The sequence below is a fragment of the Colius striatus genome, chromosome Z (assembly GCF_028858725.1).
Source record: "Colius striatus isolate bColStr4 chromosome Z, bColStr4.1.hap1, whole genome shotgun sequence".
Classification (NCBI taxonomy): Eukaryota; Metazoa; Chordata; class Aves; order Coliiformes; family Coliidae; genus Colius; species Colius striatus.
The window spans coordinates 1,895,416-1,922,536 of NC_084790.1; the positions used below are offsets into that span (position 1 = coordinate 1,895,416).

Sequence of the window (27,121 nt, forward strand, 5' to 3'; positions counted from 1 at the left end):
ACAAGAGGAGACTGAGGGGGGAGCTCATTCATAGTGACCAAGATCTCACTGGTGGGTGTCAGGAGGTTGGGGCAGCACTTTTTGTCTGTTGTATCCAGTGACAGGACAAGGGGTGATGGGATGAAGCTGGAACACAAACAGCTGCATTTAAACACAAGGCCAAACTGTTTCAGTGTTGGGGTGAGGGAGCCCTGGCCCAGGCTGCCCAGGGAGGGTGTGGAGGCTCCTTCCTTGGAGCTCTTCAAGCCCCACCTGGACACGTTCCTGTGTGACCTGATCTAGGTGGGAGCTGCTTCTGCAAGGGGGCTGGACTGGATGAGCTCTAAAGGTCCCTTCCAACCCCACCATCCTGTGATTCTGTGATAATCATTAAGGTTGCTCACATTTGCAATCCAGTGACAGAAATTGAATCGCTCTTTAAATGAGGAACTTTTCATCTTCCAGTTTTGTCAACATGCTTTAACAAACCTGAGAGCTGAAAGAAAGAGGTTTTTAAGTGTTGGAACTCCAATTTCTTGGTTAGAGTGTTGAGTTCAAGTTGAAACTAGGGTTGGAAAAATGAGGCTTTGAATTGGATGAGCCAAAAAGGAAAGTGTTTGCCAGTCACAACACGGAGGTGTTTATGGACCTTTGGGAGAGCATCCTGTTCCCTGGAGAGGTTTCATTTATTGTTAAGACAGGTTCTAGATAAAATGAACTCTCTAAATCCAGGATTTTCTGATGGGAGATGGTTGGGATTGTTCTCAAGCAATTTTTTAAAGCAGACATGAAAAAAAGGAACCTTTTTATTGCCAGGGCACCTTTTTCACTGGAAACCTCATTCCTAGGCCATACAAGTTCTTCTCATTTTGAGGTGCTTTTCTTGGATGAACTTCTTGGTTTGTCCAGTCAAGCAAAAAACAAGAGGGATTAGTAACACAGAATTACAGCTGTCATACAGAGTGACCATTTGAGATGCAAAGCACAGTCTGGATGTGGCCTCCTGTCTCTTAGAAGACAGTGGTGATGGTAATCCATCCCTCTTCAGGGATTAATGGAAGGGGAAGTAATTGGAAAGAGACCTTCCCCAGCACATTAGTGGATGGGTATTCATTTGATATGGGGGAGAAAGGACAGGGTTTAAACACGTTGGAGCATGAGCCCCATCAACACCAACCTGTTGGTTGTCCTCAAAGTCTCTTTCATTCACTTCCCAGGTTAACCTCGGTCTCTTTTCTGAGGGTGGAACAGGGAAAAGCTTTGAAACCTTGACAGGTTTTAACAGGGTGAGAAAAACTCTTTCCCACCCAACTCTGGTTGTGTAAGTGGGGAGCCTGATTTCTAGCATCAGGCTCAGCTTGCAGCTCTGCTTTTGGCAGTCTCCCTTTGATTTGAAGATAGAGAAAATGTCACAGAGAATAAATAACAGCAAGATGAAACGTTGGCACAGTTGCATTTGCCTTTCCAAAAGCTTCATGGTTTAGCTTCAGCTCATTGCATTTATCCTACTGTTAAAGGCTGAGTCAACATACCAGGAAATCCAACACAAGCATCAAGATTATACCTGAAGGGGCTTTAAATGGACCTGAATTGGAAGTGCATGTGTGTCTCATTATCTAGCAATGACCATTCTCTTCGTGGGTACTACGTTTGTCCCCTTTGCCATGACGTGGCTCTTGAGCTTCCTGGAAGAAGTTAATTGGCTTGTCACGAAAAGGAGACTTTCTTTTTGTGCCTGCACACCTATTGTGTAGGAAAAGAAGGGTTCTGCAGGCAGCAGCTTGCTTTCTGTTACTTGTAACCTGCTATCAAAGGGGGACAGCTGCTTAAGGACTTTGTGCTTTGGATCCCACAAGTTATAATCCCCAAATAAATAGGAATGTTGAAAAGAAATGCCTACCTTTATGCTTACTTCACCCTGGGCTGTTCTCTAAAGGAATCCAGGATATTTCAACTGGCTGGTTGGCAAAAAAATCTGTTAGGGATTTGAAGGTATTCATTAAAGCTTAAGCACATGGATTAGGACTTGGTGCTTGAAATAACCTGACTTTATCATCACACCTCATTTTGGCTGGGAAAGGAAATGCTTGCATTCCAACCCGTTGGGCATTTCTTGCTTTCTGTTGCAAAGGAAAAGCCAAGGACATGTGAGGACCCCACAGCCTGAGTGTTTTGCTTTCTAGGTACTGGCCTTGGCAGTGGCAGAGCTCAGAGGTTGTATAAAGCCACCTCATCCACCTTAGAGCCTGCTGCTTGTTGCAGGTGGAAAGCCAGAAAGCCTTAATGAGAGCCAACAGCCCCGAGTCACCTCTATGTCCAAGCTAATCCAGCATCCACACAGGCCACAGCAAACTCATGTGCACACTGACCTCAGTTATATTGTCCTTTCCAAGTTCAGAAATGTGCTTCATTTTGCAGTCCTGTGCTACAGTGCTCCAGGGTAACAGTGCTTTTGGTCCAAAAGTGGTGCCACCTGCCTTGCCAGGAGAGTCTGGATTCTTACTGGAAAGCAAAACCATCAAATGGGAGCTGGAGAAAAGCTTTTTGACCTGGCCAAAGGCTTAACAAATCACCAGGCGGTGTCATGAGGAGGCTGGTGCCAGCAAGGGAACAGTTCAGCCTGACAAGCAGAGAGAGGTTTTAGGGGGGAGCTTTTTTGTACTGCAGGAGAAAGCAGGGAAGTTGGCAGATTGGACTGAGGAGGTCTCAGCAGGTTGGAACAAGGAAGTCTCAGCAGGTTGTTGCTTCTTTGAATAGGAGCAGAATTTGGTGGGTTCTGGCAGAGTTTCAAGAGATGGAAAAATCAGGTGACCTGGGAAAAGAGGGGGTTTGGGGGAGTTTTCTCCCCCTTTTTTCTCCTTTTTCTCTTTTCCTTCCTCTTTTTTTCGTGTTTTTCTCCTCATCTTCCTTCTTTTTTCTCTTTTTCCTCATTTTTTCCTCTTTTTTATTTTTCTCCTCTTTTTTCCTCCTTTTTCCTTTCTTCCTCCTTACTCCCTCTTTATTCCTCCTTTTCCCCTCCTTTTTCCTCCCCTTTTCTCCTTTTCTCCTCCTTTTTCCTCTTTTTTTATCCTTTTCCCTCCCTTTGTCCCCTCCTTTGTCCTCTCCTTTTCTCCTCCCTTTTCCCTCCCCCTTCTCCTCCTTCTTCCTCCCTTTTTCCCCTCCTTTTTCCCTCCTTTTTCCTCCCTTTTCTCTCCTTTTCCCCCTTTCCCCCACTTTCCTCCTTTTTCCTTTTTTCCCTTTTCTCTTTTTTTTTTCCCCTTTTTCTCCTGTTTCTCCATTTTTCCCCTTTCCCCCATTCCACCCCATTTCCCTCTTTCTCCTTTCTTTTACCTCTTTCTCTCCCCTCTTTCTTCCTCTCACTGAACTGCATTTCTGAACGAAGAGCAAGATCACAGCACACAAGCAACACCTAGTAACAAATCCACCATTTCCAGGTGATGCCTTGGTGCAGGCTCCTCAGCCTGTGCTCTCTACCTGCTTCTCCACAGCTTGACACTTGAAAGCAGCAAATAAAGCTGAAGTTGAAGAGGACACTCACAAGTTATTACTGCCACCAAGTCCTTAACCAGAGCTGGGAGCACAGCCCTCTCCTGCCACACTTTCAGACACGTCAGGGACTGTCACTGGCCAGCTCCAGCTTAATTTCATTTCTTCCTCAAGTGGCAGCTGCACTCATTTTCAGGATCAGTGCCTGTTTTGACCAAGTGATTTGTCTGGATTCCTGTCACAGGTAGTTAACACTCTCTCCTCTTAAAGCCTTCACCTGCCAGAATTCATCAGAGTCAGCAAAGGGGAAACTGGTGCTTTCAACAGCTCCCCCCAGTTCTCAACTGATGATGCTGAAGATGCATTTCCTGATCATTTCTTTCCTCCCCCACTCTACCCAGGTTGTTGCTTACCACTACTGCCAAGCTGATAATGCCTACACCTGCCTGGTGCCAGAGTTTGTGCACAACGTGGCCGCCCTGCTCTGCCGCTCGCCCCAGTTTGTTGCCTACAGGGAGCAGCTCCTCCGGGAACCTCATCTCCAGAGCATGCTCAGCCTGAGGTCCTGTGTGCAAGATCCCATGGCCTCCTTCCGGAGGGGAGTCCTGGAGCCCCTGGAAAACCTACACAAAGGTAATGACACACTCCTTATGCTCTCCCTGACATCCAGCTCACCTGGTTTTAGTCTGTGTGTTATAAAATGCTGCTTATTCTTAGAATCACAGAATGATGGGGGTTGGAAGGGACCTTTAGAGCTCATCCAGTGCAACCCCCCTGCACAAGCAGCTCCCACCTAGATCAGGGAGCACAGGAACGTGTCCAGGTGGGGCTTGAAGAGCTCCAAGGAAGGAGCCTCCACACCCTCCCTGGGCAGCCTGGGCCAGGGCTCCCTCACCCCAACACTCAAACAGTTTGGCCTTGTGTTTCAATGGAGCTGTTTGTGTTCCAGCTTCATCCCATCACCCCTTGTCCTGTCACTGGATACAACAGACAAAAAGTGCTGCCCCAACCTCCTGACACCCACCAGTGAGATCTTGGTCACTATGAATGAGCTCCCCCCTCAGTCTCCTCTTGTCCAGCCTGAGCAGCCCCAGGGCCCACAGCCTTTCCTCAGCAGGAACATGCTGCAGTGCCCTGAGCATCTTGCTGGCCCTGTGCTGGCCTCTCTGCAGCACTTCCCTGTCCCTCTGCAGCTGGGGAGCCCACAACTGGCCCCAGGACTCCAGATGAGGCCTCAGCACATGTGGCAGAGCAGAGCAAAGGGGAGCAGAAGCTCCCTGGCCCTGCTGCTGGATCCACACTCTGCTGGATGCCCCCAGGCTGCCATTGGCTTCTTGCCCACCAGGCCACGTTGCTGCTCATGGGCAGTTGATTCTCCCCCAGCAGTGCCAGCTCTGTCTCCTGGAGCTGCTCTCCAGCAGCTCACCCCCAGCCTGTGCTGCTGCAGGGGCTTGTTCCTCCCCAGCTGCAGGACTCTGCCCTTGCCCTTGGTGAACCGCTTCACACCTGGATGTTGAAACAAAGTCAGAGATTAACCCTCCTGTGTGGCAACATCCTAGAGAAGCTAAGAATATGGTTATTAGGAAGCAGGGGGTCAGCCACCCCTCTCCTCCTGGTGTGCTTTTGAGGGCTGTAGGCGAAACGCTGATGACAGCACACATTTGGCTTTCCTCTTTTCTTGCTCGCTTGCACATCCGAAATCTGGCCTCACAGTTCTGAAGGTGAAAACAGGCAACAGTTACCATGCACAGCACTGCTTATGGCAATGTGTTTGGCTTTATTTATTTATTTAGGGAGTGGGTGCTTTTCCCTTCCCCTGTCATTCTTTCGTGGGCTTTCACAGAATCTCAAGGGCTGGAAGGGACCTGGAAAGCTCATCCAGTGCAACCCCCCTGCCAGAGCAGCACCACCTAGAGCAGGGCACACAGGGACTCATCCAGCTGGGGTTGGGATGGCTCCAGACAAGGAGCCTCCACAGCCCATCTGGGCAGCCCCTGCCAGTTTTGAGAATGTGAAGCTGTCAACAGCTGATAGCGTAAAAGTCTCTCGATCCCTGTGTAGAGCCTCTGGGGGAGCTGGTAACGAGCTTTACCCTGATTACAGATTTCAGAGCTGCTTTTTTCTAATGCAACATTGGGTTTTGTCTCCATTTCTTTCTTTCCTTTGTTTAAATGTAACTTAATTCCTTGTGCCAGTGGCTGAATTTAAGGTCTTTGCTCGTTGCCATGAAAACCATCAGAGCATTGCAGAGTTCATAACTCCCCTGTCCTTCCAAACAGTCTTGACTCAAATACTGTGCTGGAAGTTGGCTGCAGAAGCACTTGAGATCATTTTCTCTTAGCACCCTACCTATGCCAATGAAAGAGCCAAAGGGAAATAAGATGCAGCTTCTACCAGATTCCAAACCCTGTTGTTCAAATCAAGCTCTTCAAAAACACACCATCCAAACTCTGAGCAACAGCATCTGGGTCGAAGACGTGGGGTTCCACCAGGCACAGAGCACACACAGAGCCAACACAGTTGATTTTCCTGGCATGGAGAAATGTCACCGTAGGAGTAGTGTGGTTACTCTTTTCTACCAGCGCTCCTGGCTCAAAAAAAACCCCTCATACCTCTGGTTTAAAGGAGAAGGATTCCTAGTTCTTACAGTACCTCCCTGGGTGGTATTCCAGCCCTTGAATTCAGAGCATTCTTGAGGATGCTTGTTTTTCTTGCCAAGCAGGTTGACCCCCATCTGCTCCTAAACTCTGGGAGGTGTAAAAACTTTACAATAAACCCTTTTCTAGGGTCTTTTCTTCCCCTTTCCCTCAGGTTGTGTTCAACACAACTCCAGTAGAACCAATCAGCAGGACTCTATCTTTCAGCCTCGCTAATGGAGTGTGCTGGCAAGCTCATTTCCACCAACTGCTTTGTAACAAAATGAACAGTGTCTGGAAGTTGCTTTTAAAACATAAGAACATTTAAGACTCTGTAAATATATCAGCAGGTCTTTTACAAGGTGCTGTTGAAGCTTTAATGCTCCTGGGACCAAATGATTGTGCAGCTGTTAATGGGGAATGTCACAGAGCAAGTTTAAGATTCATATTTCTCTGAGATGTATTTTTCCTTCATCTCAAGGAATCTAAACAACATATAGGAGAACAGAGTTCTGCTCCCTCCCCTGCTCCCTGCTTTCTCCTCTCTTTATGAGAAACACGAGCTGTGGGTATAAAGCTCAGGCAACTGTGTTCACTCCCAAGATCTCAGAGGGTCATCAAGTGTGTTTTCTAATGTACACATGAAGCTGACTGAGAAGTGAAGTGGAAAAGGATCTGTGGTGGTTTGCATGCAAGATACCTGGTTGTGGATATTGACACTATGGTAGGAAATAAATACAACCTGGTAACATCAAGCAAGGACAAGATGGGAACTTGATGCTCAAGAGGCTGTTCACACATCTCTGTTCTCACTGAAACCACCACAGAGATGGCTCATGTAATCCATTAAGACTTTGTACTGGGTGCTTGAAGAAAACTTCCTGGTGCAATTGAAGTCCCAAGAGAAAAGCTCACCTGCTATTCGGGGTTACTGAGCTTTTTGCTGGCAGGATTTCTCTGTAGTGCTAGACAAAGGAGAGCACAGCTTGTACACAACAGAATCTGTGGTACCTGTTAATAGCATATGGCAACAGTAGACTCAGATATCCCATCTCCCACCTATTCTTGTGCTGATGAGGAGATACCATGTGATCTTAAGATGTAAACCCAAAAGAATCTGGAGCATTACTTATAAAGCTATACTCTGCTCTCAGTGACTGTAGGAACACTGACTTCATTACCTCCATCAGCTTGCTCACTGTATTCACCAGCAATGAAAAAACTCTGCTTAAAAAGACCATCATTCACTTCTTTTATTCCCCCCAACTCATTTATAAAAAGGATTTGGCTACAGACTTGTCATCAAACTTCTTTACAATGCTGGAAGTTGAGGGTTGTTTATGGCCAGTCTGCAACCTCCAACATGTCAAATGACCTTCCCCTGATTGTTTACTCTGCTCAGGTAATTGTTTTACCTGTCAATCAGGCTTCTTGTTGTTTCAAAACCCTTGCCCAGACCTTAGTTGATGTATAAGCCAGATGTCAAACTTGGAAGAATCTAGAAGTGAAGGCTGGGGAGGTGAATTTCTTGGTGAGCCTTCATGTAGCAGTTGGCTGAGTATTACACCCACATCTCATATTTCTCATAAAGCCTGAGGGAGAGAGGAGAAAGGGAGTAGGGGAAGAAGCAGAACTTTGTTCTCCTGTGTGTTACTTCAGCTGACATCAGGGTGAGAATTTAGTACCAAAATGATAGAAAACTAATCATATGTTTATTAAAACTTACCTGGAAGATACTGATTCACATCAAATGACACTGGACTTAATAGAAGAGGTAATTTTGAGAGGCTGGTGAACTGTTTTATCTGTGGGATATCACAGCTGGGTGTGTTACAACTACAATACTTACTTTATAAGGACTGAAACTGTGTGTGTGAGCCTACTGCTGGGTATATGTGCAATTAATGCAGCAGAAGAAAGATGATGCTACTATGTCTTTTCTTTAGCACTATCTGATCATGCTTGAAAACATTTGCAGTGACTTTGCAGGATGTTGCAGTTGCATGTGCAGCCTTTCAAAGAAATGCCTTTTCCCTCCTTTCTCTCAGAGAGGAAGATCCCTGATGAAGATTTCATCATTTTAATTGATGGCTTAAATGAGGCTGAATTCCACAAGCCAGATTATGGAGACACCATCGTATCATTCCTGAGCAAAATGATTGGCAAGTTCCCTTCTTGGCTGAAGCTGGTAGTGACAGTCAGGACAAGCCTACAGGTATGTTGAGATAAGCCGTGGCATTGTCATGATGGGCTTTGATCTTAGTGGACATCTGAGTTTGCTAAGACTCTTTCTTTCAGGTTGTCTTTTTGTCTCATATAGACTTGGGTTTACTTTTTGACCCCAAACTCACTGTACAGCTTGGAATGGATCTCATCCAGCATCACTTACGTCAACAAAGATTCATCAGCAATTTATTTCCTTTGAGTGAGGCAGCTCACATAGAATCACAGGATGGTGGGGATTGGAAGGGACCTTTAGAGCTCATCCAGTGCAGCCCCCTGCAGAAGCAGCTCCCACCTAGATCAGGTCACACAGGAACGTGTCCAGGCTGGTCTTGAAGACCTCCAAGGAAGGAGCCTCTACACTCTCCTCAACAGGCTGCTTATTCACCAAGCATATTAGGAGGGTAGGGCCTGATGTTTGTCACCTGGGCTGCTCAAGAGCATCCTCTCTTCCATGTGAAAGGCCAAAGGAATTCACATCTCCATACCCCTTCTGCACGACCCAGAGTGTGATTGTTTCAGTCTGGAGGGAGTCAAGGTCAGGCCAAGATGTTGTTCAGCTCAAAGACAACTCTCCTGAGCAGATGCTGAAGATCTAAGCTGAATGTTCTTTGGGTTATTCTGAAGTGTTTTTAGTGTAGTCTGCAGCTGGGCAGGTTTTTCCCTTCTAGCTTATCCCTAGTTAATCACTATCACTCCTGCCATAAAGATTAAGATGACCTTGGTTTGTTGGCTCCACTGCTCTTCTGGATGGAGCAAGCTGGGAAGCAAACACAGTGACCCAGTTAAGGCAGATCAGCTCTTTCAACTGTTTCCACAGTAAATTTGGAGCATCACTTTGTGGGAACATTCACACTGAGCATTGTAGCCAGGAGCCCAGAGGAGACGGATATCAGAGGGATGGGGACACGTGTTTGGGAGGCAGCTCAGAGCCATTCTTCAGCTGAAGCAGCTGCTTGGGACACAAAGACACATCCACAGCTCTGTGTTTCTCACTTCTATTTTCATTAGCACAGAGCTGTGGAGTTCATTTTTACCCAGCTCCATTAAGCAGTTTTACTGAGCCCTGCTAATATTTACTGAGACCCACAGGTTGATTGACTGTGATGGTCCTGGCAGGGAGCTGAATGCTGGTTCCAGCTCCATCAAGGCCACCAGCTGCTGCACGTTGCCTTTGTAGCTGAGATCTGCAGCTGCTCCCCAAGACACCAGGAGAGCACAGGCTATCAGCTGCTTTGTGCTGCAGCTCTCTGGCTTTTTTTTTTTTGCTCAGTTATGGAGTAGATTAAACATCATTTGGAAGCAGTGTTTTTGTAATTGGAGCTAAATTGCATCCCTGTGACTCGGATTCCTCCTTTAATTAAGGCTCTTGCAGCCCTCCAGCCTTCACCGTGAGCTGGAGTTGTGCTCTGTGTTCACCTTCATCACTCATTCCTCTCCTCAGTCTGCCTTGTCCAGCTCCATTGCATCATCTCTCCTCTCTTTGCGGTGGCTGAGAGCCTGTGACATGCAAAGCCTTTGATAATCTTTAGTTGATGTTGCATAAGCATCAGCAGTGAGCTCAGCAGATGAGAGAATCCCTCCCCCCCAGTATCCTGCAGTGTTCACTTTGCACTGGGAAATACTTGCTGTGATCTCTCCTGATGTTTCCCTGTTGACAGCAGCTGTGAGATCCAGGAGCACTCTCCAAGGGAAGCACTTAGGCAAAGTTTCTTCTGGCCTCACATCTATCATCTGGTTGTCCATCCCCTCTGATGGGCTGGATGCACTTGGTAGGGAAGGGGAAGGAATAACAATGGTTCTGCCCTGTGTGAGTTTTCCAGCCCTTTCCATAGATGCAATCTTAGTCAGGGTGGCCTTCATTTTCATTTCAGTCGTGTTTCACACACAAGCTGCTTGATTAGAGATGAGATGGTGAGGTCCTGAGGGCACAAACTGCCATCTCATGTGCTTACCCTGATGGAAGAGGCCTTAAAGGAGTCTCCAAGGTGCTATTGTAATATGAATTACGTTTACTTAATGAATAATAAACACTGCCAGCATGAGTCTCCTTGGTTTCTTTCTTTCTTTCTTTGTAGGAAATAATTAAGCTGTTGCCCTTCCACAGAATATTTTTGGATAGATTGGAGGAGAATGAAGCCATAGACCAGGACCTGCAGGCTTACATCCTTCATCGGATACACAGCAGCTCGGAGATCCAGAACAACATCTCCCTGAACGGCAAAATGGACAACACCACGTTTGGCAAGCTCAGTTCTCACCTCAAGACTTTGAGCCAAGGGTCCTACCTGTACCTAAAACTCACCTTTGATCTCATAGAGAAAGGATACTTAGTGCTAAAAAGCTCCAGCTACAAAGTAGTCCCAGTGTCCCTGTCAGAAGTGTACCTGCTGCAGTGCAATATGAAGTTCCCAACGCAGTCTTCCTTTGATCGGGTTATGCCTCTCTTGAATGTGGCAGTGGCATCTCTGCACCCTTTAACAGATGAACATATTTTTCAGGCCATTAATGCAGGTAACATTGAGGGCACTTTGGAGTGGGATGACTTTCAGCAGAGGATGGAGAACCTGTCTATGTTTCTTATCAAACGTAGAGACATGACGCGAATGTTTGTTCATCCCTCTTTCCGAGAGTGGCTTATTTGGAGAGAAGAAGGGGAAAAGACCAAGTTTCTTTGTGATCCTAGGTAAGCAAATGCCCTGAGAAATCACAGCTTACAAATGTCTTCATCTCATACTGTCCCCTCATACTGTTACCTCAATGATTTCATTGTCTGAGGCTGCACGTGGTTGTTCCTTTAACCCATCTTTGGTCTGTCTGCATTGTGGATCTCTACATCTGTGTTGCTCTTTAGGTCTTTATATTGTCCATGGAGACAAACAAGCACCCCCTGGGCACACAACCGACCCAGCAAACCTAACAGCCTTCCTCAGAATGAGATGAGCTGTTCCTCAGAAGGCCCTAAATTGACCAGCTCCCATCCAGGCGTTACCAGGGGTGTCTGCGTTTCGGCAGATGGCTCCTGCCCAACTCGGTCTGGAGAAGGGGAATCATCTTCCCTTTCTCCAAAGGTATCAAAACCATGTGAGATAAGAGAATAAGAAGGTGAAGGATAAACAGTGTGGATGGGTCTTTTGCATTCAGCTTGTTTCTGAAGTTATGTTCCTTGTAGTCCTACTAAATGTCTTTTTGGAAAGCAGAATAAGGAACAGAATCAGGCTCCATCAGTTTCAGGCTGTAAATGCAGATGTCATCTCCATCCTGATAGCAGCTGAGTTCCTGGCTTAGCTCACAGGGAGCACAGTTTAATCCTGGCGAGGTGTATATTCACTAAACCAAAAGATCACTGTTCACATTGTCTTTGTGTCTCCTGAGGAGTGGAAGCAGACAATCGCCACTGTAACTCTAGTAGTTTACCCCTATAAGCTTTGCTCCATTTGGCCTGCCTGTTTCTTAAAATATGATTCCAAAACTCAGGGAAACACTCAGATTTGAGACCTTCAGGGTGTCTCCCAGACCCTGTGCTCAGTCTGAAGGGAATATGAAGGTGTTGAGAGGAACTGGAAGAGCCAGCCAGCTGATTAAAGCAGCTGTAGGCGGTGGCAGAGTAATTGACCACTTTAAATGTTGTGGTAAACAGGCTGCAGTAGAAAAATGCCACATAGTTCCTCCCAGTGAGCATCTTCTCTGTTTCAGTAGCTTCTGCACAGTGATCCTACCAAGCAAACCCTTTGTCAAGCATCTCACAGCGGCAAGTGTCTTCATATCAATCAACATTAGTCATGAGATGCTTTCCCACCCTGTTTGCAATGCCTGTGCTGTGCTTACCCCCATGGAACTGAGAGCTTTCTCCCTCCCAGTTGCTCCCACCAAGCTCTACTGGTTTTGCCTGTGAGAGAGGTTGATCAGTAATCACACACAGCACTTGCCACAATGAACCATAGCAAGAGCAGCTGTGGAAGTGCAGATCTCCCAGCCAGAGCTCAGGTGTTGGATAGGCAGAGCAGGGCTTTATTAAGGTCATTCTGCAAGTAAGTGTAATGAAGGCTGGGTTTTGTCTGCAGAAATGAAACAGATGACTCTGATGTTAAACAAATCACAGTGATATTAAGAATCTCACTGCTTTCCTTCATTACCACCAAAGTAAGATGAAAGGGCAGGAGCTGGTGGGTAAGACACACTCAGTTGTTGGGTGTTGCGTGTGGGAGCGATGCATGTGACTGAGTGACACGGGGAGCTTTGGTTCTTCAGCTCCAGAAGTGCTCCTCTTCCTTCTCCCAGGGATGGCTAAGGGCATTCTCAAGCTCAAGCTCCTTACACTTAAGTGGTTTCCCACTGAAACCAGGCATGTGACTGTGATTTTAGCAAGAAGGCACATCCCAAATTCACTTGACAAGTCACCAGGGAGGTGAGAGATCCGCTCAGGGTTTGGGTTCCAAGTGTACAGGGATCATTCATGCTCTTTGCAAGTAGGGAATCCCTGCAGAGCTAACCCCACTCAGCTCCAAAGCACTTCCAGTGCACACAACAGGCTCCCACTGCCCTGAGTGTGAGTCCATACGTACTGGAGGGCTAAGAAATCTCTCTAATGTGTAATGCCCACTAATTGCATTATACTCTGATGGTAGATAATGAAACAGGCTACGTTTTCAGTGATTAATAGAGAGAACCCCCTGAGATTCAGCTATTGTGCTCCTCAAAATCCTCCTGTCCAGCTCTCAGGGAAGAGCTAATATTGAGATATTGAGCTTGGAGCGTGGTAAACCCTTAGTGACAATTAACAGAAGTAATCACTTCTCATTTTCTTTCCTCTAAAAGAAGCCCAGCTCACCCCTGAGGAAACTCACAGGAGTAGCCTATGAAAACTTGCCTCCTGCTTTGCTCACAGCCAGTTTGATGTCTTTCTACTGGCTTGGGGATTGAGAAGACGTGGCAGCTGGGTAGACCTCTCAAATCCAACATCTGGCATGGCAGAAATGCACCACTAACATGAAGCTTTTTGACCCTGCCATGACCTAAAGATTCAGGATGATGAGACTGATTTCCTTGCCCCCAGGAGAAGAGCTTTGAAGTAAAATGCAGCTCTGAATTGACATCCCCTGACAGAGTGTCCAGGTGGGAGAGTGTTAAGGAGAGAGATTGGGATAATGGGCCTGGTGTCTGTGGCTCTGCAGCTGGGGTAATCTTTCTCATCCCATTAATGAGAGTGAATTCTCTTGTCCTCAGGAAGCATAGAAAAGAAGGGAGAGGAAGAACACAGTGTCCAAAACTGACCACATTCTTTTCCTGTGCTTTGGAGATAAACACTAGCTCTCCATCCTCCAGGTTTTTGTCTCAGCCTGCTCAGATGCCAACCCTCTTCTTTGCTGTCCAAAGCAACAGCTAATTGGCATCAAAGGGGATTTGCTGCCTTTGCAGCCTCTCCCATGGGGGAATCCTCCCCCCAGCATCCCCCCTTGTTTAACAAGAGGACCCCAGAGCAGCCTTTGTCAGAGCATTTAAGCAGCATTGCAGTAATGACTGCCCCAGCCTGTCACTGTGACCCTGTTCACCACACATCCTAGTTGACAAATAACATCAAACAGTCCTTTGTGACTGGTGAGTGGAGAAAGTGGTTGTTCTTGTATGTTCAGTCTTCCACTTGCACATCTGAACCTAAATCCTGCTGTTTTCTGCCTTGGCTTAATCAGAAACTCCCATGCAGTTATGTTCCCATGCTTTTACAACACTAATAAAAAGCTTTCTCCCCTCTGCTGCTGGTGAAGAGACTGAGAGAGAGAGACAGAAGTGAAATAATTTGCCCTGGCAAGGCAGTAAAAGAGCTGGAGGCAGATATAGACCCCAGAAGTGAAATTGCTCTGTCCAGATTTAAGTATCAACATCTGAGTTACTCGTCTAGACTTGGTTTATAGTCAAGAGGAGAGAAATAAGAATGATTCATTTCACCACTAGCTAAAAGGTCAGATGAAGAGTGCCTGAGAAGTGTCTCCTGCTGTTGATTTATGAAAGGAGCTCAGGATGATGGGCTCACCAGGACATGTGTCCACTATTGACCAATAAAACTGGATGAGATGGATCTGTCCAGGCTCCTCTTTTAACCAATACACAGGGGCTTGAGGCAGATTCACACGTTTTCTCGTCTTGTACAGGAAAAACAAGGAAGGAAACAGATTCTCTCTGTGCTGTTGCACACGTATGTCTCTCTTAATTTGGGCTTTTGCTTCTCAGGGTGCCACTGGACCACCCAGCATTGTGGGTGCTGGTTGTGTGTCCTCTGTTACCACTCACACTGCTCTAAGGAACTTACCAGCATCTCCAGGACCTTAGCAAAAGGAGGCACCTCAAGGGCTTCACCACGGGCTTGGGTTCACCTCACCTGATTTGGGATGCTTCCAATCCACTCATCTGTTCTTCTGGCAGTCCCTGGACTGCTTTAATACCTGAAGCACTTCATCTGACCCGTTTTAGCCATTGTCTTGGATGTGCTGAATGCCACAGCCCATCCTCTCTGCTGCCTGGAGGCCAGTCAGGGTGACTCATTGAGCCAGGGAGGTGACCTGCACCAGGGTGGGACTTGGGGACAGTGAAGTGATGCCTTCAGCATAGGCTTGTTCCTCTTTGCTGAGCTCTGGAAGTGCAGCCCAAAGCATATCTCCCACCTAGAGCTGGGGTGTTGGGTAGGCAAAGCAGAAGCTCTGTTGAGCTGGGCTTTCTTAAGGCCAGTCTGCAAGTAAGTGTAATGAAGACTGAGTTTTGTCTGCGTAAGTTAAGCTGTTCCTTTACATGATGCTCTGGCTCCTTGCTGCTGCACAGATGTTTGTATAACTCCATTTGCTCTGATGGTTTATCGTATAATGGGGACAGAAGCTTTTGTTCTTCCACAAGAAGAGCCAGAGCATGATTTCCTTACTTAAGAAGAGTCATTAGCATGATGATGGTGGAGAAGAGTGTCCTGGTGGAGAACTCTAGAGGAGTATCTTGCTGTGTGCAGGATGTTTGAACTGTGCCAAGATGTGGGGCCAGGAGAACAGCTCTGCAAGGGCCACATTAGTCTGAAATCCCCAGCATCTGTGTTGGGGTTTCCAGAAGAGCTGAAGGCTCAGGTATGGATACAGAGACCTGCAGGCACCTGACATCTCTCAAAACCAGGTTATTGGTGCCTTGTTCAGCAAAGCCACTGCTGGGCTGATCTGTCTCTGAAAGCCAAGCTTGGAAACACAGCATGAGGAATGGATACTCTGCAATAGCCGTTCTCTTCAGTGATTTATCAGGCAGCTCCTGCTTAGTGACTTCATTAAGAGATACCTAATAATCAGGGATATCAGAGAAAACAAAATTAATCAAGGTACTGCTGGCTCTATCCTAGAGGGCATCTCCTCAGCTCTTCCCTCCTTATCACAGAATCTCAAGGGCTGGAAGGGACCTGGGAAGCTCACCCAGTGCAACCCCCCTGCCAGAGCAGCACCACCTAGAGCAGGGCACACAGGAACTCATCCAGCTGGGGTTGGGATGGCTCCAGACAAGGAGCCTCCACAGCCCATCTGGGCAGCCCCTGCCAGTGCTCCCTCAGCTCAACAGGGAACAAATTCTGCCTTGTGTTGCTTTGGAACCTCTTCTGTTGCAGCTTGTCCCCGTTGCCCCTTGTCCTGTCATTGGCCCTGAGCACAGCCTGGCTCCAGCCTCCTCACACCCACCCTTGATGCATTTGGAACATGAATGAGCTCACCCCTCAGGCTCCTCTTCTCCCAGCTGCAGAGCCCCAGCTCCCTCAGCCTTTCAGCACAAGGGAGATGCTCCACTCCCTTCAGCATCTCTGTGGCCCTGCACTCAACTCTCTCCAGCAGCTCCCTGTCCTTCTGCAACTGAGGGGCCCAGCACTGGCCACAATCTTCCAGCTGCAGGCTCAGGAGGGCAGAGCAGAGGGGGAGCAGAAGCTCTCTGCACCTCCTGCCCACAGCCCTTCTCATCCAGCCCAGGCTGCCATTGGCCTTCTTGGCCACGAGGCCACGTTGCTGGCTCCTGCTCATGCTGCTGCCCACCAGCACCCCCAGCTCCCTTTCCACTACACTGCTGTTTTCTATATCCACAGCCCACATCTGCCCCTTTCCATGAATCCCCAACAAAAAGCTCCCAGAGTGGATGAGCGTGTGGCAGCAGCAATCCACAGCCAAGTGTGCATCTCTCATCTGACACACTGAGTTGCCATGGTTTCTAGCAGAGCTGTCTTTCCACACAACACAACAGTGTAGATATTTTGCATTTTCATAGAATCACAGAATGGTGGGGTTGGAAGGGACCTTTAGAGCTCATCCAGTGCAACCCCCCTGCAGAAGCAGCTCCCACCTAGATCAGGGAGCACAGGAACGTCTCCAAGTGAGGCTTGAAGAGCTCCAAGGAAGGAGCCTCCACACCCTCCCTGGGCAGCCTGGGCCAGGGCTCCCTCACCTCAGCACTGAAACAGTTTGGCCTTGTGGAGCTGTTTGTGTTCCAGCTTCATCCCATCACCCCTTGTCCTGTCAGTGGATACAACAGTAAAAAGTGCTGCCCCAACCTCCTGACACCCACCAGTGAAATCTTGGTCACTAGGAATGAGCTCCCCCCTCAGTCTCCTCTTGTCCAGGCTGAGCAGCCCCAGGGCCCACAGCCTTTCCTCAGCAGGAACATGCTCCAGTGCCCTGAGCATCTTGCTGGCCCTGTGCTGGCCTCTCTGCAGCACTTCCCTGTCCCTCTGCAGCTGGGGAGCCCACAACTGGCCCCAGGACTCCAGATGAGGCCTCAGCACATGTGGCAGAGCAGAGCAAAGGGGAGCAGAAGCTCCCTGGCCCTGCTGCTGGATCCACACTCTGCTGGATGCCCCCAGGCTGCCATTGGCTTCTTGCCCACCAGGCCACGTTGCTGCTCATGGGCAGTTGATTCTCCCCCAGCAGTGCCAGGTCTGTCTCCTGGAGCTGCTCTCCAGCAGCTCACCCCCAGCCTGTGCTGCTGCAGGGGCTTGTTCCTCCCCAGCTGCAGGACTCTGCCCTTGCCCTTGCTGACCCTCAGCAGGTTCCTCTGTGCCCAGCTCTGCAGCTGGTTGAGATCTGGTGCCTGGCAGCACAGCCTCTGGGCAATCAGCCAGTGCTCCCAGTTTGGTGCCAGCAGGGCACTTGCTGAGGGTCCCTCTGTGCCCTCACCCAGGTGCTTGATGAAGATGTTGAGCAAGACTGGCCCCAGAACCCATCCCTGTGCAACTCCACTGGCCACAGGCCTCCAGCTCCATCCTGTGCCATTGATCACCCCCCTCTGGGCTCTATCATTCAGCAGCTCTGCATCCACCTCACCTCCACTCATCCAGCCACACTGCCTGAGCTTTCTGATGAGGGTGTTGTGGGAGACAGTGTCCAAAGCCTTGCTGAAGTCAAGGTAGATGCCATCCACTGCTCTCCCCTCATCCAGCCAGCTGGTTATGCACTCATAGAAGGCATCAGGTTGGTCAGACAGGATTTCCCCTTGGTGAATCCAGGTTTATCGAGTCCCAAACCTTGTGGGGATGGAGATGAAATTATGATCACAAGCACTTGTCAGTTGGTGCCACCCTGAGTCCTGCTTCTAATGTTATTTAGCATTGCTTCACCCTTGGAATTACCTCTCTCACCCTGGTTTTCATGTCTCCATGGTGCCAGTCTTTTAGCACTGGGCTTTTCTGAGTGCCCCCAGGTGGAGGCAGGTGCCAGCACTTGGTTCATCAGCAGAACTAGGTTGGAATTTGGTGTGTTGCCTTTTCCACCCCTGGGCTGGATGCCACATGTCACTGAAATACATGAAGTCCATTCTTTTTTCTCCCTTGTCCAGCCTGCTGTGTGGTCATCTGCGTTTGTGTGAAGCCTGTGCTGAGTTAGTGTGATTAATTACCAAACCACCACAGGATGTGGTGTTTTAAGATCATTTCCACAGCTCTTATGACAGCAGTGTGGAGTGTAGCAGAAGTAGTGGCTTAACTGTGATGTGGATCAAGCCTCCCTCTACACCCATAGCAGAAGAACAGCAGTAAAATGTCCTTTCCTCTTTTAATTTACTCCTCAAGCAGTTAGTGAGGGCCACGTTTTTGAATGACAAAGATGAATCCAACATTGTGTCCTCTGCTTAACTGGAGGGGCAAACACAATCTGTTCCCTAAACTGTAGAGAGCTGATGGAGTGGCTGACTGTGAATCCAACTTTGAAGCTTCCCACCTGACTTCCAGAATGATGCTTTCTGATTCTATGTCTTGTAAGCATTTTGAAATGTCAAAAAGAATGGGCAGTAGCTCAACAAAAGGAATGTAGGAAGCTTAGTTGATGCAGGTATCCTCATTGCCAGCATCTCCAGCTGTTTAATCTCATGCAGAAGTACAGAGCCAAAAAAGAAGTTCTTCAAGCCATTGGGAGCAAGTTGAGCAGCTGTAAGAGGGAGCTCTGTGAGCATCAGAAGCCACTGCTTATGTAATTCAGGGTTGAGGATAGGCTGTGCACAGAAGGAAACTTGGACTCATTCACACGGGGACTGTGTGTAACAAAGCGCTGTAGTGGCTTAGCTGCAGGTTTTTGGGCAGGGCTGCAGCTGCAGAGTCAGTTGGGAGAGGAGAAATGGGAGACAGATTATAAATGATGACAGATGAGCTGGAGAGCAGATGTGATTGCCACCACCAGAAAGGACATGAGTGGAGCAGCTTGTTTTAACTGGCTCGTTAGACATGCAACCGAAGCGTTGGGATGCAGAGAGGGGTTGGAATATATCGAGTGTCTCGAGTTCCTGTCCTCATAAAAGGTTGTTCTTTAGTTCTGGACTGTAAAATTCTGGATGCTGTAGCATCTTCACGTCTAAATGAAAGAATATACTCATGAAATAATCCTTTCTGAGCCACTGAGAAGTGGAGTTAATGCAAGGCAATAGCAATGCTGAGCAAAGAGAAGAGATGTTGCTTAATTTGTTCCTTTCTTGTCATCCTTCAGATCTTAAGACCCATCTTCCAGCAGCTCAGGAGAGAGAAACCCTGACTTTATTCCATCTTGCTTCTTCCATGGGCATTTCTTTGCTGGTCAAAGTGGCAGTGAAGCACTTGTAAATCACATTCCCCACGATTCTATAAGCCCATGTGTTTGAACTGACATCAGGCTGAAGGAGAACAGAAAGTGTCTCACCACTGGTCTTTGGAGATCATCTCTGGATGTTAACTGTGTGGTCACTGGAGATGCTGTTATTCAGTCAGAAGCTTCCCAACTCATTCAAAAGTAGGAGTCAGAAAGCACAAATGTTCTAAAGCATCTCTTAATGCTGTGGATCTTCCTAACTTTGGTTTGTTCCTCCTGACCATATCTCACATGCACTCAATCAGCCTCTCCTGCCTGCCTGGAGCCAAGGATGTGGGGAGAGGCAGCATTAGGAGCTTGAGCACATCCTTCTCCATGTGAACAGGGCTGTAGCTGTGCAGATGGGATTGGTTTTACTGGTGTTGTCACACCCTGGCAATGAAGAAACACCCAGTGAGCCTATTGATTTTATGAGATGTCAGAAACTTTGAAGCCCTGCATCACCAAGATGCTGTTCCTTAAATGAAAATTGCTCTTTAAGGATGGGCCAGATGCCATTAAGTGATTCCATTTCTGCTTTCCAAATGCTCACAGGGTGGTTCCTTACATTTTTTAGCTTTCCTTCACACAGCATTTACTGCTAAGGCTACATGAGGCTGTGGGGAGTGGAAATGGAGCACTGAGGGTAAGGATGGTGGCTGAGTCTGGGTTTTCTGTGCAATGCTTTGTCTTCTGGAAAAGCAGAACTAACCTAACACTTGTGCTTGGCAGCAGTAACACTATGGTGGACATATAAAGTGATGATCCAGTGTCTTTTCTGAGAGGAAAACCTCAGTGAACCTGGAGTGCTGGAGTTGGTGTGTAAGTCTGAGGTTTATTGATGCAAGGGTTGAGCCTTGTCTGGACTGGACTTGGTTACAAGTATAACCCATGCATCTATTGATCTATGGATTGAGCCTCATTACCTGTACTAAATGAAGCATCTATAGCCTGGAAATCTCATACCCAGGGTGATAGATTGCTAGTTTACAGTTGAGGCCATTAGGTGTTCCAGCCATGATTACAGTTTGAGTGGGTCAGTACAAATGAGACAACTGATGGATGAAGAAAGCAAACAGCAACCTTGCTGGCACAGGTTTCTTGTCCTGCTCATCAGGAAGCGTGTCTGCAGTTTCCTAAAGCAGTTAGAGCTGGCAACACACCACTGCTGTGTCCTCACTTCCTTCTAAGCAAGGCAATCGATTTAGATCAGATACTCCTTAGCTTGTTTCACTGTAATGAGATCAGACCTGAGGGATGGAAATGTTCGTCATGGCTTTGAACTTGGCTGTCCCAGTTAGCTCAGCAAATTAAACTGGGTTTCATTCTGTAGAGAAGAATATCCTGTGCTTGAGAGCACTTGTGTTTTGTTTGAATTGTCTTGTAGCACCACAGAGTCATTTAGGTTGGAAAATACTCTGAAAGTGATTGAATCCAACCATTAACCTGCCACTGCCAGGTCCACCGTGTCCCTCAGCACTGAACCACGTCCCTCAGCACCACATCTACGTCTCTTTTCAACAGCTCAGGGGCTGGTGACTCAGCCACTTCTCTGGGCAGCCTGTTCAATAACCCTTTTGGTGAAGAAATCTTTCCTCATCTCCAGTTTAATCGTCGCAGGGTTCAACTTGAGGCCATTTCCTCTCCTCCTCCAAAAGAACTGCCTTCTAGAGACCATGTTACCAACTCCTGGTACATTTAAGGATAGAAACCCAAACTGCATTAGCATATAATTAGCATAGCCACAGCCTAGAACAAAACCCACTTCATCTTCCACTCCTCCTACTGGTAGCAGAGCTGTTACCCTCCTTCTGAGTTAACTGGAACATCAAAAGGAGATGATAAATAACCTTCAAGAAGAGCTCACAGAGCTGAGCTTGGCCTATGTGCAGTCTGGACAGGCTTCCTCCAAGGAGGCTCTGGGCTTTGGTAAGAGCAGATGTTGTTCTCTGTGCCCAGGTTACAAAACTCCACTCTGCAGAGCTGAGTAAAATATGAATACATGTCTCTTGGAAGATCAGATTCACTGGGCACAGTGTCAGAGCTCTGGATTTTGGAATGGTTTGCTGGGGTTAGGTGGAAGAAGGGAGTTAATCAGGGAATTTGGGCTTTGCTAGGTTCAGAAATAAATGGGACTGATTCTCCTTTACATTTTTCTTGCCTGTCTTTTACTCCAGTAGTTGCAAGGCCTTAACACCAGAGTGATTTCACACCCTTTTAAATCTCTCTTACTTTACCTGAGGGATAGGAGAGTATAAATGAAGCACAGATCTGTGAACTTCCAATATTTCCTTCTGTGCCACCCACGCTCCATCACAGCTTTTTGGTCACATTGTGTTTTATTAGTGACACCTTGTCACCTCCCATCTGTGGCAACAGGGACAGAGGCACGATGTGGGATGTGCTCGAGGTACCCACTCCCTGCATCACTTTGCTCTGTGCCCAGAGCTATGTGTGCTTTGGCTTTGTGTCCAATGCTGGGCCCCTCAGTTGCAGAAGGACAGGGAGCTGCTGGAGAGAGTTGAGTGCAGGGCCACAGAGATGCTGAAGGGAGTGGAGCATGTCCCTTGTGCTGAAAGGCTGAGGGAGCTGGGGCTCTGCAGCTGGGAGAAGAGGAGCCTGAGGGGTGAGCTCATTCATGTTCCAAATGCATCAAGGGTGGGTGTGAGGAGGCTGGAGCCAGGTTGTGCTCAGGGATGGCCAATGACAGCACAAGGGGCAATGGGGACAAGCTGCAACAGAAGAGGTTCCAAAGCAACACAAGGCAGAGTTTGTTCCCTGTTGAGGTGAGGGAGCACTGGCAGGGGCTGCCCAGATGGGCTGTGGAGGCTCCTTGTCTGGAGCCATCCCAACCCCAGCTGGATGAGTCCCTGTGTGCCCTGCTCTAGGTGGTGCTGCTCTGGCAGGGGGGTTGCACTGGATGAGCTTCCCAGGTCCCTTCCAACCCTCAAGATCCTGTGATTCTGTGAATAAGGGAGCAAATGGTGTAGCAGCCACTGTGGAATCCTTCATCCCCTTGTGCCTTCACTTACAGGAGCCCTCCTTAGGGCTGCTGTGTCTGTGTATCAGTTCATGCTATGTTCAGAAGGATGACAACTAATCTTGAGGTCTTTATATACACATGTGTGTGCACCCTGGCTGTTACAGGAGCTGACACAGGCAGCCCATGAGAGCAGACAAAGGCTGCTGGAGCTGAGCTGGCAGCACTATTAATTTTTCACCCAAAAAGAAAGAGAAATCTTACATTAAAAGAAGAAAACTGTCTGATGAGAAACTCCACAGTGGTGGAATTCAAAGCAAATCGTTTCACTGAGCTTCTTGGTGTGGAAATCATTCCTGTCATCCTCTGCTGTATTCAAGGGCTCTTGGAGTCAGGTTTAGCATGCAATTAACGTTGGCAGAACAAGTGACTGCAAGTATTTATCAACAAGCCCAAAGCCAAGGTCTGGGAAAGATAGCAGAAGTAATGTATTACTCATGAATACTGTACTTGATTCAGGAATAGTTGGTACTTGCCTTATTCATCACAGCTTAAAGTCATGCATACAATTAAACTGAGGTAAATACCTCACTGCCTGCAGCTGAAAAGCACTTCAGGAGCTGACAGTGGAACCTGAGCTTGTGTGTGAGCCAGGAGCTGCACTTCAGCTCTTGCTGCAGAGAAAAGGCACCTCCGAAGCTTCTGGATCTTCAGTTCATGCTCGGGGTGAATACAGTTACAGCTCCATCCAAAGCCTTCTCAACCATCTACACAGACTTTCCCATCATCAAACAAACAGTTGGTGCTATTTCCTCTTCTGGGATGTGAAAGACAGAGGCAGAGAGGGATGGTTGTGGGGTGTTTGTGCAGCCACTCTGGGATCTGGGAGCCGTAGGCTGCAGTTCGTGCTCTGAGAGCTCTGAACAAACTTGTACCAGCAACCTTTTGGTGCAGGTAAACACATTGGCCTTTCTCCAACTGTAAGCACAGCATTGTGAACCTGAGGAGCTATTCACAGGCATTCCTGGAGGTTAATCAGTGCCATGAGCAAATGCATTTGTCTCCTCCACAAGGCCTTGCTCAACTGTGGGTCTGTCTTAGAACTGACTGGCATCAGCCCTGTGAGCTCCAGGGGAAGCTTCTGGCAGCTCTTTGTTTAATGAAACCACCCCTGTAGCTCCCCCTGCTACCAAAACCTGACCCAGGCTAAACCACTACATCTTCCTACCCTAAAGAGGGGGAGCAAAGAGGGAAAGGCAGCAAGCTGTAGATAACTTGAGGTGCTGCAACCATTCCAAGGCCTTGGTGCTGTGTGGAGAACTCTCACAGCACAGACACATGGCAATAGCTGGCACTGCCCTGTGCACAAAGGCATCCTGCCTAATTTTAGCACTCAGATGGGGCATCTAAGCTCCATCTTGATGGGCATAGTCACCACCTGGAGGAGCTTCTGATTCTCCAGGGATGGGAGTCATGGGATCCCAGCGCAGGCACCTTGCTGGGTGCCAGGCCAGGGTGTGGAGAGGAGCCTGACAGGCAAAGCATGCAACAAAGAGGGGTTGGTTTTGGTTTCTTTTTAAGCTTAAGGGGTGAAGCTTCACACCTAAGGATGAAGAGTACTGTCAGACAATAAAAACATTCCATACAGCAGTTTATTGTTTGACTTGATGGTGCCTGTATGAATTGAATTGCTGGAGACACAAGGGAGTCACTCGCCAGTGCAAGAGTTTCTTTTATGGCACGTCAGTGGGATGCAGTTCTCTTTTTATCTATCAAGACCAGGGAATCAAGTCCTGCTTTGTAAGGAAAAGACGTTTTGGTCTCCATCCCAATCCTGCCACAAGGTCTGGCAAAGCATCCTTGGGCTCTGCTCAGATGAACCCAATGTATTGCCAGCCCAGAAGGGCTTGAGGGAGACCTCACTAGACACCTGGCTGTGACATTACAAATCCTCCACTGTTCTGACTTTACTTGTGTTGGTAAATCCCCACCACTGTGATAACTTTTGTCTTCTGTAATATTTGCTTGCTGGTTGGCCATGTAAAGTGCTTTTTCTGCTTTGCCAAGTAGCAATGAGCTAATAACATTCCCTGTCCTTAAAAGGCCTTTCAAAGCCACGGTTGAGATCATGGTTTGTTTTCTTTGGCTGGAAGGGACTTAATTGCTTTTATGTATAGTCACATTTTTATTTAGTTCCATAAATGAAGTGGGTTTAAAAGAGCTGCCTTGGGAATACCCAGAGCTTAAAGAAGAACATGAATTTATTGGCAAAACCAAGAAAACTGCAGCTCTGCAGAGCACTGAGGTCCAAGCATGGAGCCTCCGTGGCCTCCTCCTCTGCTTGCTCCATCTCCTGCTGTCACATCCACATGTACCCACAGGGACAAGCATTTACTGATTTCATCCAGAAATGTTTTGCAGTGCTTCCCATTTCTTTACACCACATCTGTTTTGTGTATGTGCGTAGAACCAGTTTCTTTCATACCTGAGAAGACTCTGCCAGCTTGAGCTGTTGCAGTGTTGCAAGCTGGAAGTTGATATGTTTAAAAACATCTGTGAGGGTCAGTGTTAGTGATGGCAGTTAGCCTGGTTTGTTTTGTTTTGCCTTCAGCAAGGTTTTGCCTGTAGCTCACTTGGTTTGCTTTCATTGTCAGCCTGGTAGGTTGTTGCCAGAAGCATCTTTATTGCTGAAGAATGTGTTCAGAAGGAGTTTTACATGGAAATGAAGTTGCTTCTCTCTGCAGGGTACAAGATGGAGAATGTAGTTGTCATTTTAAGCCATTCTTCCCAAGTGTTGCTATTCTAAGACATTTTCTAGTGACTTCCAGGAGTGATGTCGTGATTTCAGAGGACAGATCTCCTCTGCAAAGTGACTCTAACACTTCAGCTGTCATGACATTGTCTGTCTTGTATTCCCAGATGTACATCTCTCATAGAAAATACACTGTTTTGTTTTTGTCTGGATTCTCTTGAGCTATCAGTGATCACCAATAAGAAAGACTGTGATCAGTTGATGGTTTACAAGTGAGGATTAGTCCAGCTCCTCTTTCCCAAAGCTGGTAAAGGCTGAAGGTTTAGCAGGAGCAAAAACTCTTTGTCAGAGGTTGTTTTGTTGGTGTGACAAGCAAATACTGACACACTTTGTCTTCTGATTTCAGGAGTGGCCACACATTACTTGCCTTCTGGTTTTCCCGTCAAGAAGGAAAACTAAATCGACAGCAAACTATTGAACTGGGACATCACATCCTCAAAGCACATATTTTTAAGGTAAGAAGAATTAAACTAAAGGCTTCTGCCAGCCTCATCCCCACTGCATGTAATCTGCAGGCACTGGCAACGTTCAGTCTCTTCTTGTTTTAGGGTGGCTGCAAGAAGTGTGATTGCTTCAGGCTGCTGAAAGCGTGTAGAAGGGAGCTTTAGAAAATTGGCAGTGGTGTATAAAAAATCCTTGAAATGAAACCATCCTTCAGGCTGTAAATGCAGCAGCTGGCCTCTCCTTACCTAAAATTACTCTTCTACCTTCAGAGGTGTCTTCCCATGGAATACAAGCTCCTATAACAACATCTAGCATAGGATCACAAAATGTTGGGGGTTGGAAGGGACCTTTAGAGCTCATCCAGTCCAAACACCTGCAGAAGCAGCTCCCACCTAGATCAGGTCACACAGGAATGTGTCCAGGTGGGGCCTGAAGCCCTCCAAGGAAGGAGCCTCCACACCCTCCCTGGGCAGCCTGGGCCAGGGCTCCCTCACCCCAACACTCAAACAGTTTGGCCTTGTGTTTAAATGGAACTGTTTGTGTTCCAGCTTCATCCCATCACCCCTTGTCCTCTCACTGGATACAACAGACAAAAAGTGCTGCCCCAACCTCCTGACACCCACCAGTGAGATCTTGGTCACTATGAATGAGCTCCCCCCTCAGTCTCCTCTTGTCCAGCCTGAGCAGCCCCAGGGCCCACAGCCTTTCCTCAGCAGGAACATGCTCCAGTGCCCTGAGCATCTTGCTGGCCCTGTGCTGGCCTCTCTGCAGCACTTCCTTGTCCCTCTGCAGCTGGGGAGCCCACAACTGGCCCCAGGACTCCAGATGAGGCCTCAGCACATGTGGCAGAGCAGAGCAAAGGGGAGCAGAAGCTCCCTGGCCCTGCTGCTGGATCCACACTCTGCTGGATGCCCCCAGGCTGCCATTGGCTTCTTGCCCACGAGGCCACGTTGCTGCTCATGGGCAGTTGATTCTCCCCCAGCAGTGCCAGGTCTGTCTCCTGGAGCTGCTCTCCAGCAGCTCACCCCCAGCCTGTGCTGCTGCAGGGGCTTGTTCCTCCCCAGCTGCAGGACTCTGCCCTTGCCCTTGGTGAGCCTCAGCAGGTTCCTCTGTGCCCAGCTCTGCAGCTGGTTGAGATCTGGCTGCCTGGCAGCACAGCCTCTGGGCAATCAGCCAGTGCTCCCAGTTTGGTGTCCAACCTTATTTTAAAAGATGTGGCTTTGAAGAATCCAGCCCAGAATGTAGGTTGTAAAGGGAAAATGTGACAGTCATTCAAATTCAATGGTTGGTCCATTTTGCACTTCACACAGAAACTTAAGACCTGGATAATTTAAAGGGAAACGTGGATGTTGGTACCAATATGACCCATAAAGGAAGCCTCATTCTTCTGCCTCTTGGCCCATATACCAGAAGATGGAAATGAGCAGATGGATTTGTGAGGGCTCAGGAAATACAGAACTGTCAGGATCTGTGG

The 27,121-nt window shown here is 47.9% G+C and overlaps 1 protein-coding gene across 9 annotated transcripts in view; it reads left to right on the forward strand.

Annotated features, from left to right (window-relative positions):
* Positions 1-27,121, forward strand: part of LOC104557622 (protein TANC2) — a 306,816-nt gene that overhangs the window by 241,247 nt on the left and 38,448 nt on the right. For all 9 annotated transcript variants that reach the window (XM_062018045.1, XM_062018041.1, XM_062018049.1 and 6 more), the window contains 4 exons: positions 3,867-4,098; positions 8,150-8,316; positions 10,403-11,010; positions 25,550-25,658. In XM_062018045.1, coding sequence (XP_061874029.1) covers positions 3,867-4,098; positions 8,150-8,316; positions 10,403-11,010; positions 25,550-25,658 — 1,116 coding nt within the window. The remainder of the gene's footprint in view (positions 1-3,866; positions 4,099-8,149; positions 8,317-10,402; positions 11,011-25,549; positions 25,659-27,121) is intronic.